Source organism: Chelonia mydas, chromosome 1 (assembly GCF_015237465.2).
Source record: "Chelonia mydas isolate rCheMyd1 chromosome 1, rCheMyd1.pri.v2, whole genome shotgun sequence".
Lineage (NCBI taxonomy): Eukaryota > Metazoa > Chordata > Testudines > Cheloniidae > Chelonia > Chelonia mydas.
The window spans coordinates 195,894,447-195,910,042 of NC_057849.1; the positions used below are offsets into that span (position 1 = coordinate 195,894,447).

The 15,596-nt window shown below is 44.0% G+C and overlaps 1 protein-coding gene across 1 annotated transcript in view; it reads right to left on the minus strand.

Annotated features, from left to right (window-relative positions):
- F5 (coagulation factor V) overlaps positions 1–15,596 on the minus strand; it is a 63,928-nt gene that overhangs the window by 16,746 nt on the left and 31,586 nt on the right. Inside the window, exons 13-17 of the mRNA XM_037908821.2 lie at positions 13,280–15,311; positions 10,619–10,793; positions 4,871–5,107; positions 3,058–3,265; positions 837–1,010 (exon numbers count right to left, since the gene is read on the minus strand). Coding sequence (XP_037764749.1) covers positions 837–1,010; positions 3,058–3,265; positions 4,871–5,107; positions 10,619–10,793; positions 13,280–15,311 — 2,826 coding nt within the window. The remainder of the gene's footprint in view (positions 1–836; positions 1,011–3,057; positions 3,266–4,870; positions 5,108–10,618; positions 10,794–13,279; positions 15,312–15,596) is intronic.

Genomic DNA, 15,596 nt, shown 5'->3' on the forward strand with positions numbered 1-15,596 from the left:
TTGGTACCACCTGCAAATTTTACAAGCACTCCGTTATCATGTCATTAATGAAAATATTGACGAGTTCTGGACCCAGGACTGACCCCGGATGGACCCCACTGGATAAGCCCTCCCAGTTTGACAGTGAACCATTGATAATTACTCTTTGAGTACCGTCTTTCAATCTCTTGTGCAACCACCTTATAGTAATTTCCCTAGTTTGGTTATGGCAGTGTCATGTGGGATTGTATGAAAAGCATTTTGATGGCAACAAAAAAGAACTCTATTGAGATTATTAACTAGTTATTCATGGGCTCTTTCTTTTCAGTATGAATACTAAGGTCTCTAGCCACAAGTCTCCAAGCACTTTACAAATGGCAATCAGCACTATTGTCCTCATTTTGCAAATGGGGGAAACTGAGGGACAGAGAAGGGAAGGAACTTGCCCATGTTCACTCAACAGGTCAGCGGCAGACTGCCTCCCACCTCTATCTCCCCTATACAAACCTGCTATGCCTGATCAGGACATCAGTCCGTGCACTCCATACCCCATCTCCAACCTTGCCCAGTAACTTACATTTCAGAGGAGGGCGGCCTCTGCTCCAGTCCCACCTCCCCAACTCAATGAGGTAGATGAAGCTGGGGTTGGGGAAGTCCTTTCCGACCTCACAGGAAATGAACAGCTAGCACCTTGAAACACAAGACTTGACCATCACTATCTTAATGTGCCCAAGCCAATTTCTGCTTCTGCTGATCTAATGACACTGAATTCTAGTAGAGTCACTCCAACATTACCAAGTGTAGGGTTTAGCCTCATAAGTATGAGTCGAAATGACAAGACACTGAGCTGATATTACCTGGAAGGAGAGGGTAGACACCAAGCTGATGCCCAGAGACTTCTGTGAAGGTCTGACCATGAAAGTGAACCACATGAATATCTTTTGATCCGCCCATATTCAACAAGTGCCATCGGACCAGTTCATCTTTATACATCCTCAGTCCTTGCAAGTGATATATGATCCCATTAATGGCTGAAAAGGAAAATATTACAAGGGATAAAAGAAACACACTCCAGCTGAGAGATAATAAAGAGGTCAGATAGAGTTTGACCAGAGGATACAGATTGGATCTAGATCCAAATGACCTCAAAGCCTATAGCGTTTCAGATGTGGTGTACTGGTCCATGCCAATCTCTAGTGTCAACATATAATAATGACCTTCTCAGTTTATGAATTAAGTGTCATTGCAAGTGTAGTTGATGGTCATTCAAATAAGCGGGAATGCTTTCTACCTCCCTGGTAGAAACAAAATTAACAAAAGCCCCAGAAACTCTTGAACAGTTAAAGTAAGATAGTGTTGAAATTTATCTCTTTGAATGAGTCAAACATGAGGCCAGCTTGATTCATATTACGTTTGTGAGCCAAACTAACTCCATAAAGCCTAGATTAGGGGGCCTAAATTAAGTTGTTTCCTCTTAAAGGGTCATTATCAAGTGGGTGTTGCAGCTCTGAAAATTTCAAGGGAAAAGCCCCCAGGGTCCCTGCTGGTAGTGGAAAAAAAAAGGTCTAGAAAATATGAATCAAGTGTTAAGCAATATCCAAATGTCTCCCTGAGATTGCAGACAGCCTAAAGCAATAGCTCTGAGAGGTGTGAACTATCCACTTCATCTGAATAGTGCATTGATTCTGAAATGTAAAGGTGATGATTTAAATGTCAGCTTTGGTAACTATTTCACTACTGATCATTTTAGAGGAAACATCCAGCAAATGTGCTTAATCCAATCCCAAACTGCCTCTCATCTCCTCAATTGGGGGATTTAATATTAAAATAAACTAACAGAGGTTACTGTGTGGATGGCAATATTCATTATTATATTACATTCAGAAAAACTCCATTTTTCAAATTTAAACGGAAGAGCCACAGAATTCACCGCCTGCTGCACCTGAATGCCAGAGAATGCAGAGACCAGGCCACAGGATTTAAGCACAGCTTGCTGTAGAGTACGGGGGCTTGACTATAATGAGACACACTCTATTAATGTCAATAGATCTGACTTATGCCTGACTTTAAGGACCATATTTTAAAAACGTGGTTTCCATTTTTACATACCGTCACTTATTCACATGAATAATAGTGCTTACTGGCCAAGTTTCCAAAAGAGATCTCCCATTTAGGCACCTAAATGAAGTGATCAGATTTTGAAAAGTGTGCAGCACCCAACACCTCTCATTGTTGTGAATGCGGGGAGCTGCTGGGTCCTGAGCTCTTTGGAATAATTGGACACTTCTTTTGGTACCTAAGTGGGAACTGAACTCTTCTGAAGAGCCAGATTCTGTTGTGGATGCCAAGCACGTCTGAATATCCACCCGCTATGCACAAAGCCCCATCTGTGCCAATTAGAGCTGGCTGAAACCAGGATGTTCTGTTTCATGAGGAAGTTCAAAATTTTTCTGAAACACAAAAATATATTTTTGTGGGAAATGTAATTAAAACTGACGCAATTTTGCAACATTTTTTGGTGTAATCAGATCAGCATTTTCAATTACATTGAAAACTGTTTCAGTTGAAATTTTCCTACCAGCTCTCCTGCCCAAAAAGAGCAGGTGGGGCCTGTGCTAGGTCTGGCTGAAAATTCTCTTGAAACTGCTTTTTAATGGAAAATTGATTTTTTTTTAAATGAAATTCTCACAGAAAGGTTCTGTTTTCCATGGAAAACTTCAACTTGTGTTGAAAAACTGAAGAACCAGGGAGTTTACGGTTTTCAGCCCACAACTGTAAACTTCCTGTCCAAAACCTGAAAACTTCAATTTTTTTTGGCAAAAAGTCAAAATTTTCTGTGGAAAATGTTAACAAAAACATTTTTTCTGTTTTTGTCAAAATTTTCCAACCAGCTCTAGTCTATATGCATATTCTATTTTTATATGCACAAGGAATAGTGCAAAAAAAATTAAATACGTGCATGCAAATGATGTGTGCGTGCAAAGTTGCAAGTGCACCAAGAGAAGCTGGGTTGAGGTCTTCTTAATTCCTCCCTCTTCCCTCCCAACATGGATAACTGACAAAGGGAAACATTAGTACCATGGAATTTGTGGTATTTTTGCACTTCTGAGGTCTTCTCAGTGTAAGTCCCTTTGGAATGCTTATCAAAGTACCAGCTTTTCTCTTCATCAAAGACCATAAAAAGCAGGACAAACTCTTGGGTATCTACTGGCCTGTTACTTGTACTGAGGGTTCCCTTTTGACAGATCAAGATTGGACCAATCAAGCCTGAGTGAATATCTTTCTCCTGGAAGGCAATAAATACAAATTACAAGTAAAAGTTAGGGTTTCCCAAAATACTTCATTAATAACAATTTGCACATTCACAGGGGCTTTTATTTGAGGATTTTCCCTTACAAGTGTTAACATCGGTGCACAGGAATTGCCAGACTGGATCAGATGTCAGGCCCGTCCAGTTCAGCATCCTGTCTCCAACCGTGGCCAGTGCCAGATTTTTTTCACGTTTTTTAAATGCCCCTAAACTTATGGTGCCAGTCTCTGATCCCTGTCTAGTTCTGCAATATCCTTTTTGAGATGGGTGGCCAGTTCCAGAGGAGGCTGTACCACTGATTATAAAATGGCATTATAATCGTTTCTGTATTGTTCCCCATCCTATTCTGTATGCATCATAACATTTTGTTTGCTTTTTCAACTACAAGCTGCACACTGAGCAGAGGTTTTCATCCATCTGTCTGCAGTGACGCTCAGTTGATCCTGATCATATCCTGAGTTGATATGGTTAATTTAGAACCACATAAGGTGCAAGTAGTTTCACATTTTCTGTCCAATACGGATTATTTGTACACATCAATACTGAATTGAATCTACCATCGTGTTGCCCATTCAACTAGCTAGGTGAAGTCTTCACAGTCTTCTCTGGACTTGGCTAACCTAAATTAATTGGGTCATCAATGGATGTTGCTACCTCACTATTCACCTCCCCCGCTTTCCAGGTCATTAAAAAAATGTATTGAACAACACTGGTGCTAATACAGAACCTTGTGACCCCTTGCTGTAGCCTTTTGCCATCATGAAAATTGTCCATTTAATCTTACTGTTTATTCACTCTTTTAACCAGCATTTGATCCATGACTATACTCAGCCTTGCATTCTATGGTTACTTACTTTCTTCAGTAGCTTCCTGTGCGTGACCTTGTCAAGGGCCTTTTGAAAGTGTACATAAAATATGCCATTTGATTCTGCTTTATCCGCTATTTTACTGACACAGTCAAAGGATTCCAACAGATTAGCGACACAACTTTCCTTTACAGAAAGCATGCTGGATAGACCCTACCATACCATGATCTTCCAGATCTTTTATTATTCTGTTTGAATGATTACTTCAACCAATTTATCAGGTACAGAAGTAAGACTTAATTAATGAATAAAGGTTGGGTAAAGGTCCCATTTTACAGATGAGGAACCCAGATCCAAGATGTATTTGCACATCACATTGCAAACATGGGGGCTGGGAGAATCTCTCAGCTATGCTATATTCCCAACTAAGGGCCTGATCCAAAAGTCTACTGAACTCAACAGAAAGACTTTTGATCAGGCCATACATTTGGGGTAGAGGGCCTGATTCCCCATTGCCTTGTGTAGTTACTGAACTCTATGCAAAGCGGCTAGGAAATGCTACCAAATCAGAATTCTCCATCCACTCATGCCAGTGGCAGCAATTTATATTCACTTTGCATAGGCACAAATGATTAGATGAGGAACAAGAGAGTGGTGAATCAGGCCCAAAAGAATAGGAAGCAATGCAAAGTGTTATGAAGCCAGTATTTCAGCAACAAGACATAGTAGTTGTTATCCAACAGACTCCAGCACCCTTCTGCTTAGATTTCCTTACCGGGTTTACACCGGAGTAATAGGCCCAGGACCTACAGGCTGCTCCAGGCTGCATAGGTCCAGACCGCTTGGTTGCAAACCATACATAGGTATAGGTGTCATTTGGCTGAACTGCATCATCCTTTTTGAACCAGTCTGGAGACTCATCTTCATAACTGCTTCCCTCAGAGGATTTCTCATACAAAAGCCCATGCGAATGGAGGGAATATGGTCTGGATGCCAGATTTTTAAAATGAACCTAGAAAATAAATACAAGCAGATGCTTGATTAGCAGATTTGGGCCTAAACCAAGACCCCAGGCATAAAACACCTATGAACTTTGTAAAATACAAATTCAGGATTCAGATTTGTCTACTGATTATGGGCTAGATTGTGCCTGGTTGGAGGTGGGGAGTGGAACTCGAGACACATCTTTACGGGGTGCAGCAAACTCGACTGTGCACAGCTAGTAGTATGTGGGGAGCAGGGTAATGGCTCCGCCTACTCCCTGCCCCCCTTCCAGCATTGTTCCCAAGAGGGAGCAAGTTGGGAGCAGCCCCTGCATTCCTGGGAGAACCCCAGTTCCAGGCAGGCGTACAATGGGTTGCACAAGGGGGACAGGGAGTCTTTATTCTTTCCTACACCCCTGGCTGGCTGTGTTAGATGGGGCACAAGCTAGTTCTACAGTAATACTAGATCCCAGTGTATTTAATTCCCACTGATTCAATGGGAGTTTCTCTAGTATGCATCTCCCTCACCCCAGAGGCGGACTGCCAGGGCAAGGAGCTTGTCTTTTCTCCCTCACTCTGAGAATGGAGTTCCAAGATTAGGGTTGGCTTTTGTCTCCCCCTTTTCTTGCTCCTGATTTTTATGTAACTCATCTGTTCCCTTTATGTACCAGAGAGCCTGGTCAAAGAAGTTAGAGAAAATGAGCAGGTGGCTAAGGGTTCGAATGGTGGTCCGGTGAGGCATTTCAGTACCAGGTTGAGGTCCCATGTTGGTGTAGGTCATCGCACGTCTGGGTAAACATTTCGGAGACCCTTGAGGAAGCGTTTTGTAGTTGGGTGTGTGAACGTCGAAGTTCCATCGATCTCTTGGTGGAATGCTGAAATGGCAGCAAGATGGACTCTGATCGAGCTCATCGTTAAGCCAGTGCTTTTCAGCTCCAGTAGGTATTCTAAGATTAATGGTGGTGCAACTGAATCGGTCATCAAGTGTCTTCCTTGACACCAGGCGGAGAACCTCTTCCATTTTTGAAGGTATGTGTTTCTCGTAGTCAGTTTCCTGCTGTTTAATAACATCTTTGACTTGTTCCGAGCACTTTATTTCATCATGGTGAAACCATTCTGGAGTCACGCCTGTAGGTGGAGTATCTCCAGATTTGGGTGGAGAGTGCGACTGTTGTGTTGAGACAGCAGATCTGACCGGTGAGGGAGAGCTCGCGGGGTGCATATTGCCATGCATAACAGGTAAGGATACCATGCCTGCCTGGGCCATGTCGGGACTGTAAGGATAACTTTGGCCCTGTCTGCTCGGATCTTGTGTATCATGTGTGATATCACTGGTATCAGTGGAAACACACACATGAGTTGTGCCTCCCATCTGATGAGGAAGGCATCCCCTAATGACCGTAGTCCCAGTCCAGAGGACAGAACATTGCAGAACATTGCACTTTTGCAATTCATTGGGGATGCAAACAGATCAATGGTGGGAGTGCCCCACCATTTGAAGATTGAACTCAGGACCTCTCCATTCATCTCCCATTCGTGATCCTGGGAGAAGTAGCTGCTGAGCATGTCTGCTGTTGCATTCTGACAGCCTGGCAGGTAACACGCTGAGATGTTTACGTTGTGTTGTATGCACCAATTCCAAAGTCTCATGGCTTCTGTGCATAGGGAATGTGAGCGAGCTCTTCCTTGTCTGTTGACGTAGAACATGCAGGCGATATTGTTGGTCATAAATCGAATGGATTTGTTCCGTATATGAGGTAGGAAGTGTCTGCAGGCATTGCTGACTGCTCGTAGCTCTAGCAAACTGATGTGCGTGGGAGTCTCTCCCGGAGACCATTTGCCTTGTATTGTGTGTTGACTCATGTGAGCATCCAGGCCTATCAGTGAGGCATCTGTGGTGATCACTGTTGTCAGGGGTTTCTGTTGAAAAGGGATACCCATACAGATATTTTGTGGCCTTGTCCAGCATTGTAATGAGTTGAGGACAGTTGGTGGAACTGTGAGCCGTTTGTGTAGGTTGTGCTTGCTTGGTATGTATACCATGCTTAGCCAACCTTGTAGACTTCGCATATGCAGTCTTGCATGTCATACCATGAGCATCGTGGCTGCCATGTGTCCTAGTAATTGTAGGACAGTGTGAGCCTGAACTTTAGGACTGACTTGTACCTCTTAGATGAGGTTTGTGAATCTGGTAAAGGGTAATGACGCCTTGGCTTCTATGGCGTCGAGGTGTGCCCCGATAAAGTCTAGTTGTTCGACTGGGTTTATGGTTATTTCTGTTCGTTTATTTGTAGACCCAGCTCCCAGAACAGTGTGATAGTGGACCGGACTGCATCCATTGTGTCTCGTAGAGTTGGGCCTTTGATAAGGCAATCGTCCAGGTAGGGGAAAATCATAATCCCCTGTTTGCGCAGATGAGTCGCTACCCCCACTAGAGTTTTGAAGAAGACTCTCGGTGTCATGGATAGGCCGAACAGTCGTACTCCGCATTGGAAGTGTTCTTGTCTTCCGTGAATCGCAGACATTTCCTGTGGGCAGGATGAATGGTGATATGGAAATAAGCATCTTGGAAGGTTGAGGGCTGAAAACCAGTCCCCCTGTTGCAGCGCTGGGAGTATCATACCCAATGTGACCATCTTGAATTTTTGGGATCTGAAAAACTTGCTGAGCTTCTGTAGATCCAGGATGGGTCTCCATCCCCCGCTCTTCTTCTGGGTCAGGAAGTAATGGGAGTAGAATCCCTTCCCTCTGAATTGTAGTGGTACTTGTTCCACGGCACCTAGTTATAGAAGATGATTGACTTTTTGTTGTAGTAGGTGCTCGTGAGAAGGGTCCCTGAAAAGGGACAGGGAAGGGGGTAGGGTAGGTGGGCAGGAGGTAAAGGGAATAGTGTATCCTGACTTGATAACTTCCAACACCCATTGGTCTGATGCTATGGTGGCCCAGATGTGGTAAAAGAGCTGGAATCGATGGCCAAAAATTGGGGATGGGTCAGACGTGAGCGCTGTTTCATGAGGGAGGTCGTTCAGACCCTCGACCAACTTTTCAAAATTGCGGTTTTGGAGGTGCTGCCTGAGAAGTCGGCGCCAGAGACTGAAGTTGTCGCCGGCGTTGTGATCATTGATGCTGGTATTGTTGCCTGTTTGAGGAGTCTCTAGGTCTCTGAGATGGTTGGTATCTCCTTCTCTTTGCAGAGGGGCTGTAAATCCCCAAAGTGCGGAGCGTGGCCCAAGAATCCTTCATTGAATAAAGGACCTTGTCTGTCTTCTGAGAGAAGAGTTGTTCCCGGTCGAAAGAGAAGTCCTCTACTTTTGTCTGGAGTTCTTTTCGTATCCCCGAGGATGGAAGCCATGAGGCTCAGTGCATTACGGTGGCTGTGTCCACCGTTCTGGCTGCCGTGTCTGCTGTGTCCAATGCTGCCTGAAGGGCTGTTTTGTATCTGAGCTGGCCCTCGGTGATGATGGCCTGGAATTGTGTGTTTTTCTTCTGGTAGCTCAGAGGTGAGCTGGGCAAGTTTCCCATAGTTGTTGTAACTGTATTTGGCCAGTAGTGCAGAATAATTGGCCACCTGAAACTGAAGGGCGCCGGAGGAATATACCTTGCGTCCGAAGAAGTCAAGTCTTTTGTGTTCTTTGTCATGGGGTGTAACCTTGAATTGTGGCTGTTTGTTATGGTGATTTACTGCCTCGACAACTACGGAGTTAGGAGGCGGGTGCACAAATAGAAAGTCTGCCCCCTAGGATGGTACATGATATTGTCTATCCACTCTTTTGCAGGTGGGTGGAATAGAGGCAGGTGTCTGCCAGCCTGTCTCCGCAGGATCCAAGAGGGCCTTGTTCATGGGAAGGGCAATCTTGGAGGTAGACGCAGGTTGCAGTATTTGTACCAGCTTGTGCTCGTTTATCTTTATCTCCTCTAGCGGGATGTCTTGGCTTTGCGCAACTCTCTCAAACTGCTCTTGAAACTATTTAAAGTCATCCGCTGAGGTTGGCGGTGGAGGCATAATCACCTCATCTGCGGAGAAAGATGAATTGCGCACAGGAGATGTACCATGGTCTGTGCCCAGCTCTGTGTCCTCTCCCCCTTCCTGTGTCTCCAAGGGTTGTGGTGTGGGAGATGCTGGGTTAGAGCACAGTTCACATCTGTGTGCTGTGGACAGTCTAGAACGCTGACCCCTATATGCGCTCCAGGGTTCCCAATGCGCCCACTGCACTGGGAAAGCCATAGGAGGGTACATCCATGGAAGTCAGCACCAACTGATTTGTCAGTGCAGGCGTGTTGCCTGAGACGCTCGTTGCTAAGTCCTGTTCTGGTGAGCTCGGTGCTATGGAGGAGGCACGTTTTTGTCGATGCCTCAACTCCATTTCTCTCGCTCAGACCTCGGCAGTGCCAGAGGTGCCTGGAACATTATAGGTGCTGATCCGAGAGGAAGATGGCATCGGAGGCAGTGTCCTGGCAGGAGACCGCCTCTGTTTTCACAGACCTCTCTGTGGAGACGTTTGAGCCCATTTTTTTGGTTTTTCAGAGGGTCAGTCTCCTTTTCCATCCTGAGGAGCACCCAAAGAGACTGTTTGCTTGTCCTCCTCAGGCTGGAGGAACTTCTCCATCAAGATCATTTTAAGCCGGAGATCCCTGTCCCGCTGGGCTCTGGCTTTCAGGTTGCTGCAGTGGGAGTATTTCTAGGGAATATGCCCCTCACCCAGGCAGCGTACGCATAAAGAGTGTCCATCTGAAAATGGCATGGCATCATGGCAGGAGCTGCATCGTTTGAAGCCTGGAGACCCCGGCATTTTAACTAGTATCGGTCCCTTAAGGGAGGTGGTGTTGGGGAAGATTATTGCACCGCCTCAAAGATCTCATTCACAGGAAGTGTGCCCTTTTGTAATATTCCCGTTACTACTAACTATAATCCCTTGTATTGTATTTATTATTTTTATTGCTTCCCCGTCATCCTTAGCATTTATGTGATGGCCGGCATCTTGGCCACCATGCCGGGATTGATGTGAGGGCCTCCAGAACTGAAAGCATGAGTGGCTACCGTAGCTGGCTGAGAGTGTGGGGGGACTGTGAAAACTCCAATCCTCTGAGAATTGGCTCAGAGGGGGGACCTGTAACACATACTGACCAGTGAGTTCCATTTACACTAGAACTGCTCAACATTTTTACATCAAAATATTTTTAAGACAAAAAATGACTTTTCAGACAAATGTAAACATTTTCATTTTTGTTTCAGGTTTTTCACTGAAAAATTTTTTTCAGTAAAAAATTCATGTTTTACTTGAGTTTTGGGGAAAATTTTCAGTTTTCAAAGAGCAATTTTTTTGTAGAACTAAAAGCAGTTTTTGAAAAATCTCCCCCCCCCCCCATGTTTGGTTTTGTATTAAAAAACAAAGCTTTTTTGCGTGGGAAGTTGAGAGAAAAATAAATTTTACAAGATGTTCCACCAAAAATGACTGATATTTTTCAACCAGTTCTCGCTCAGCCCCTTCAGATCCTTGTAAGAAACCTTCATGCACCAAATACCTGAAGCCTTGACTTACTTGGATGACATCATCCACCTCAGCCCTGATAACAGGACCCAGGATACCCAGGTGTTCTTCATATTCCCCTTCAGGCTCCCGAGTTGTAAAGGTACTATCCACATAGCTTCGGAAAATCACTTTTTTGTATATGGTGTTGCCCCAATCATGGCTGGTTCTGTCATTCCTCACTGTGCTGAGGGGAGCATTATGGAATTAGAAAAATTATGGAATTAGAACATAATGGAACAAAACATCATGGAATTAGAAAAACTGACATCTTATGATGAAAATTAGAGACCTACACATAAAAACCCCTCAAGATGTAGTCTGAGAAACAGTTACATTTACCGTTGGAATGCTTTGGAGGAAAATGAATCAGCACAAATGTCAGTGATTCACCCTGAAAATGTATGATCCAGGGTATTAAAGTGACTACAAAATGATATCACTACATTCCATTTTTCTCCTCAGTGATTCCACACCAGATTTGCTCAGTCTGTAAATCCTAAAATAGTTTTTCTAACCACCAGTGATGAAAATTTTCTCTAATATCTGAAAATCCATCTGGGCTATTAATACATCTTTCACTATCATCCATAAGAAACTGAATCAGCACTTAAGAGTTTTGGTGAGGCAATAAGAATCCAGCTCCCTCTCCCACAGATATATCTGCTCTGGAGAGCTATTGGGAATAAAGGATGTAATTGGTTATCAGCTACAATTCAGAGCTGCATGAGAAAGTAGTGCTGACAGCTCAGTGAGAAGGTGTCACCTTTGCATATTTGTCATCTGATCACAACCATATTTAAAAATGCAACTGCTCTGTGAAGAAATAGGAGTTTAGTCCCTCATAGTCACCTAGGTACATTTACACAGCCCACAGCAGATTCGGGCTTGCACTACCGAACTAAAAACAGCTGTGTCGACGTGGCTCAGGCTTTCAAGTCTAGGGATGGGGGTGGCAGTCAGAGACCAAGTGCCAGCTGGTGCTTCAATTTCAAAGAACTGTCTACACATCTATTGTTATAGTGTTAGCACAAGGCCAAGTATGTTGACCAGCACTTGGAAGGGTTGCTGCCGCAGACTGTGTAGATGTACCCTTAGTGGAAAGAGCACTACTCCTCTAGTGCCTAGAGCAAAGGCCTGGGGATCATCTCTTTCTCATGCGGCTCTGAATTATTGCTGATAACCAATTAGCTCTCCAGAGCCAATACATCTGTGGGGGAGGGAGCTTGATTCTTATTGTCTCACCAAAACTCTAAGTGCTGATTCAGTTTCTTATGGTTGTAGGTTCTATTCTCAACTCTTCCAAAGACTCAGGGACAGATCCTCAGCTGAGGGAAGTTGTCACAGCACCATTGATTTCAGTGGTGCTGTCCTCATTTATATCAGCAGCTGAGTATCTGCCCCACACAGGGCAAATCATTTCAGTATTTGAGCTTCAGGATTTTTACACATGGAGAACTCAGAGTCCTCTGGTCACTCTTGCAAATACAAATAATGAAGGTGGAACTTAAGCAGGGGTCCTACATGGGGAAAGTTGGGAAGGGGGAAATAGACAAGTTTGTCAAGTAGTCTGAAGATACAATTTGAAAAATACACAATTCGGAGACTGAATTTGCTGTAGTGAAACTATTTCCGCTCCTGTCCTAAATCACGCAACAATGAAAATTCAGGCTGTGCAAATATTTTTGTGGGTAGCAATTTAGGGGAAAAAAGGCAGATTTTGCACAGAAATATGCAATGACTGGTAATTTTGCATGGTTTGATTTGAAATTTCAAATTTTTAACAGGTTGAATTGCTCTCAGAAAAACCGGATTACAAATTCCTGTTGGGAAATAAAGCCACTTTTTCCAAATCAAAACAATGCGAACATCTCAAATTTGGGGTTCATGCGCGATGGTCCAATCAGTTCTTGATCTCTGCTAAGACTAGCAACAAGGGGGTTAATTAGAATTGTCTGTGGTGGTGATGGTTTGCATGATGTGGATACTTATCTGCTGGGAACTGCACTGAGAGCCAAACTACTCATTTTGTACTGGAGACTGAATAAAACTTCAGATGGTGGGAACTATAAGGTCTGAATTTTCAGTGGGGCCTAAGGGTGTAAGGCACCCAGCTCCATTGAGATTCCCTTAGGTCACTTTGAAAAATCTCCACCAAAGTCCCTACCTACCCAAGATGAATTCAAACTGGCAACCTACAGGCTCTCTCTTGACTGAGTCCCAAACCATCCCAGCCACACATACTTAGATACCAAGCTGAGGTATTGATGTGGGCCTCATTACTGTAGTATCTGTGCACCTCCCAATCTTTAATGCATTTATCCCCACAAAAGCACCTGTGAGGTAGGAAAGGACTTAGTCTCTCTGTGCCTCAGTTCCCTGTCTGTAAAATGGAGATAAAGTGACTTGCCCAAGGTCACACAGGAAGTCTCTGGCAGAGCTGGGAGTTAAACCCAGGTCTCCTGAATTCCAGGCTAGTGCCCTAAAGCACTGGTTCTTCCTTCCTCTTCACCTACTGCATTACAGACTGTTAAATGGAACAGCACTTGTGTGATTAAGAAATCCCCTAATCCTTCAGCAACAGTAGCTTTGCTGTGGGACAGCTATCTGAATCAGTGGCCTGGTATTCAGCAACAGGGTGTGAGGCAACAGAGAGGAAGAATTAGGTCCAACCTTTTCTTTAATCCTCCATAGTCCCAGAAGACCTCTTCGGCTGCAATGTAGTATCTCCTCGTGGTCCCTCTGCTGCGGAGATAATGCACAGCAATGTCATCAGGGTTACGGACATTATTAAGGTTGAATCTGGGGTCTGTTGTGTATGGGTCATCGAATTCTACGTATGCATATGAATATGAGTAATCTTCAATTTCCTCACTGTCAGAGCCTCCTGGAACATACTCCTTGTAGTCCCCATTCCCACTGGGAAGCCCTATGATGATGGGCTTAAATTGTCTTGGGGTCAGCGTGTAGTTAGCCCTGCTTGGCAAAACCGTGTGGTTGGCCTCGCTGGGCAATGCTGTATTGTTGGCCTCACAAAGGGACACTGTGTGGTTGGCCTCCCTGGACAAAAATGTGCAGTTTTGCTCTCCAAGTACCTTTGGGGGTCTCACACCTCTGGGTGTCAATGAGAGATTACTATACTTTTGATAATGCTTTTTCCTCCTTCGGGTCTTGATGAGAGTCCCAGAGGTACTCAAGGTGCCATTCACATTTCTCTCTTCCCCTTTCAGAGTTGGATGCTTGCTCCTTACTTTCCCATGACCCTTTGTAAATGGTGAGTAGCCTTTGAATTTCCCTTGCTTCTTCTTATTCAGGGATATTCTCTCTCTTGTAGGCATTGTAGCATTTCTGGAACAATTCTGTAATTTATCAGTTGCCTGAGCTGAATTTGTCTCCATCCCATAACTCTCCTTCCCAGAGGCCAAATTCCATTTCTCATTCATAATTTTAGATTGAAATTTCATACCCCTTGGCGACAGCTTTCCCAACATGTCCTTTCCCACCACTGGGCTACGAGTAGGAATTAAGATATCCGATGCATAATCTAGAGTAAAATTTCTTTCTTGTTTATCTTTGGGTAGTTCTAAATCAGACAGATTGAACATGTTTAATTCATTGTTTTCCGCCCTGTGTCCCACAGCAAAAGTCAAGTTATCTGCATGTTTGGGAAATTCAGCATTTTCTTTATTGGTTTCCTCCTCCTCTTTCTCCTCCACGTCCTTGTCCTCAACATATTCATTTGGAAGTTGGTCAGTCCCTAACATATCTGAACTGGAGATATTCTTTGCATGGTGAGCAGAAAGAGGTGCTCTGTCTGAACTGGTGTTGCCAAGAGAAGAAAGACTTTTGTTTTGCTGTATACGATCTAAGAGGGCTCGCATCTTTTTAACGGCGTAAAACGTAGTCTCCAGCTGGTCTCGCCTTTCCCTCTTTCTACTGAAATTGTATTCTCCTCCTGAACTTTCCACTTGCGGTTCCTCTGAATAGAGTGTTGCAGAGGAGGACATCATGCTGTCCCCTCTGTCAGGTAACAGTTCTGCTGCATCTTTTGTTTGGGCTTCTTCCCTGGTCCTCAGTAGTTCACCTGCAAGTGTTTTCTCATAATTTCCTGACATCTGACTGTAATTTGCTTCATAGTCACTTTGGTTTCCAGCTTTAGATGCCAAGTGAGGACTCACTGCTGTTGTGGTGACTGGAGGTGAATGTTCTTCTGCTGCCACCGTGGAATTTGTATGGACGGACCCAGCCTCGGTTGGGAGAGGAGCAGTGCTTTGAGTTTCCAAGAGCTCATCAGTGTTCAAGGTACCACTGTTCTCCATGAATGGCGGATCTGAGCCAGGAGCCACATCAGCCCTCTGAGTGCTGGTGCCAAAGTTCTCATCTATGGCCAGAGCAGTAAGATTCTGCATTTCTTCCTGGACCATTGATTTCTTCCCAAATGTCCGAAGTCCCAAATTTGAGGCCAGAAAATCTTGATAATCATAATCATCAGAAGATTGCTGGTTTTTTTCTTCTGTTTCTCCTTCAGTTTGGGGTGAGCTTACAGGCACATTTTTAAGAGTCTTCTCATATGAAAAAACTATTATTTCATACAGGTCATCCTCAGAATAATAATCTATATCTTTTTCACATTTGGCATCTCTAAACCTCAGCGTCATGCCATGGCTCATCTCAGGGGAACCCCAGGATGCAAAAAGCCACGTACCTGCAATTGGAAAAAAAAAGTGTACTATATATTACTTGCTCTGGTCCTTGTTTGGGATTCCTAGGCATAACTGTAGCAATAAATCATGAATACTGAATACAATTGACGCATAAAGTTCAGAGACAGATCTGGATCTCAACTTCCCTAAAATTTAGGGTTATTTGGTTTCAGGTTTTTGGTACATCCCGTGATAGAAAGGGAGATAAGATATCAAAACTAGATGGAAACAAGAGGTTTAGATAGGGATCCAAACTTTGGGAGTTTGGGTTATGTGTATAAACCTAT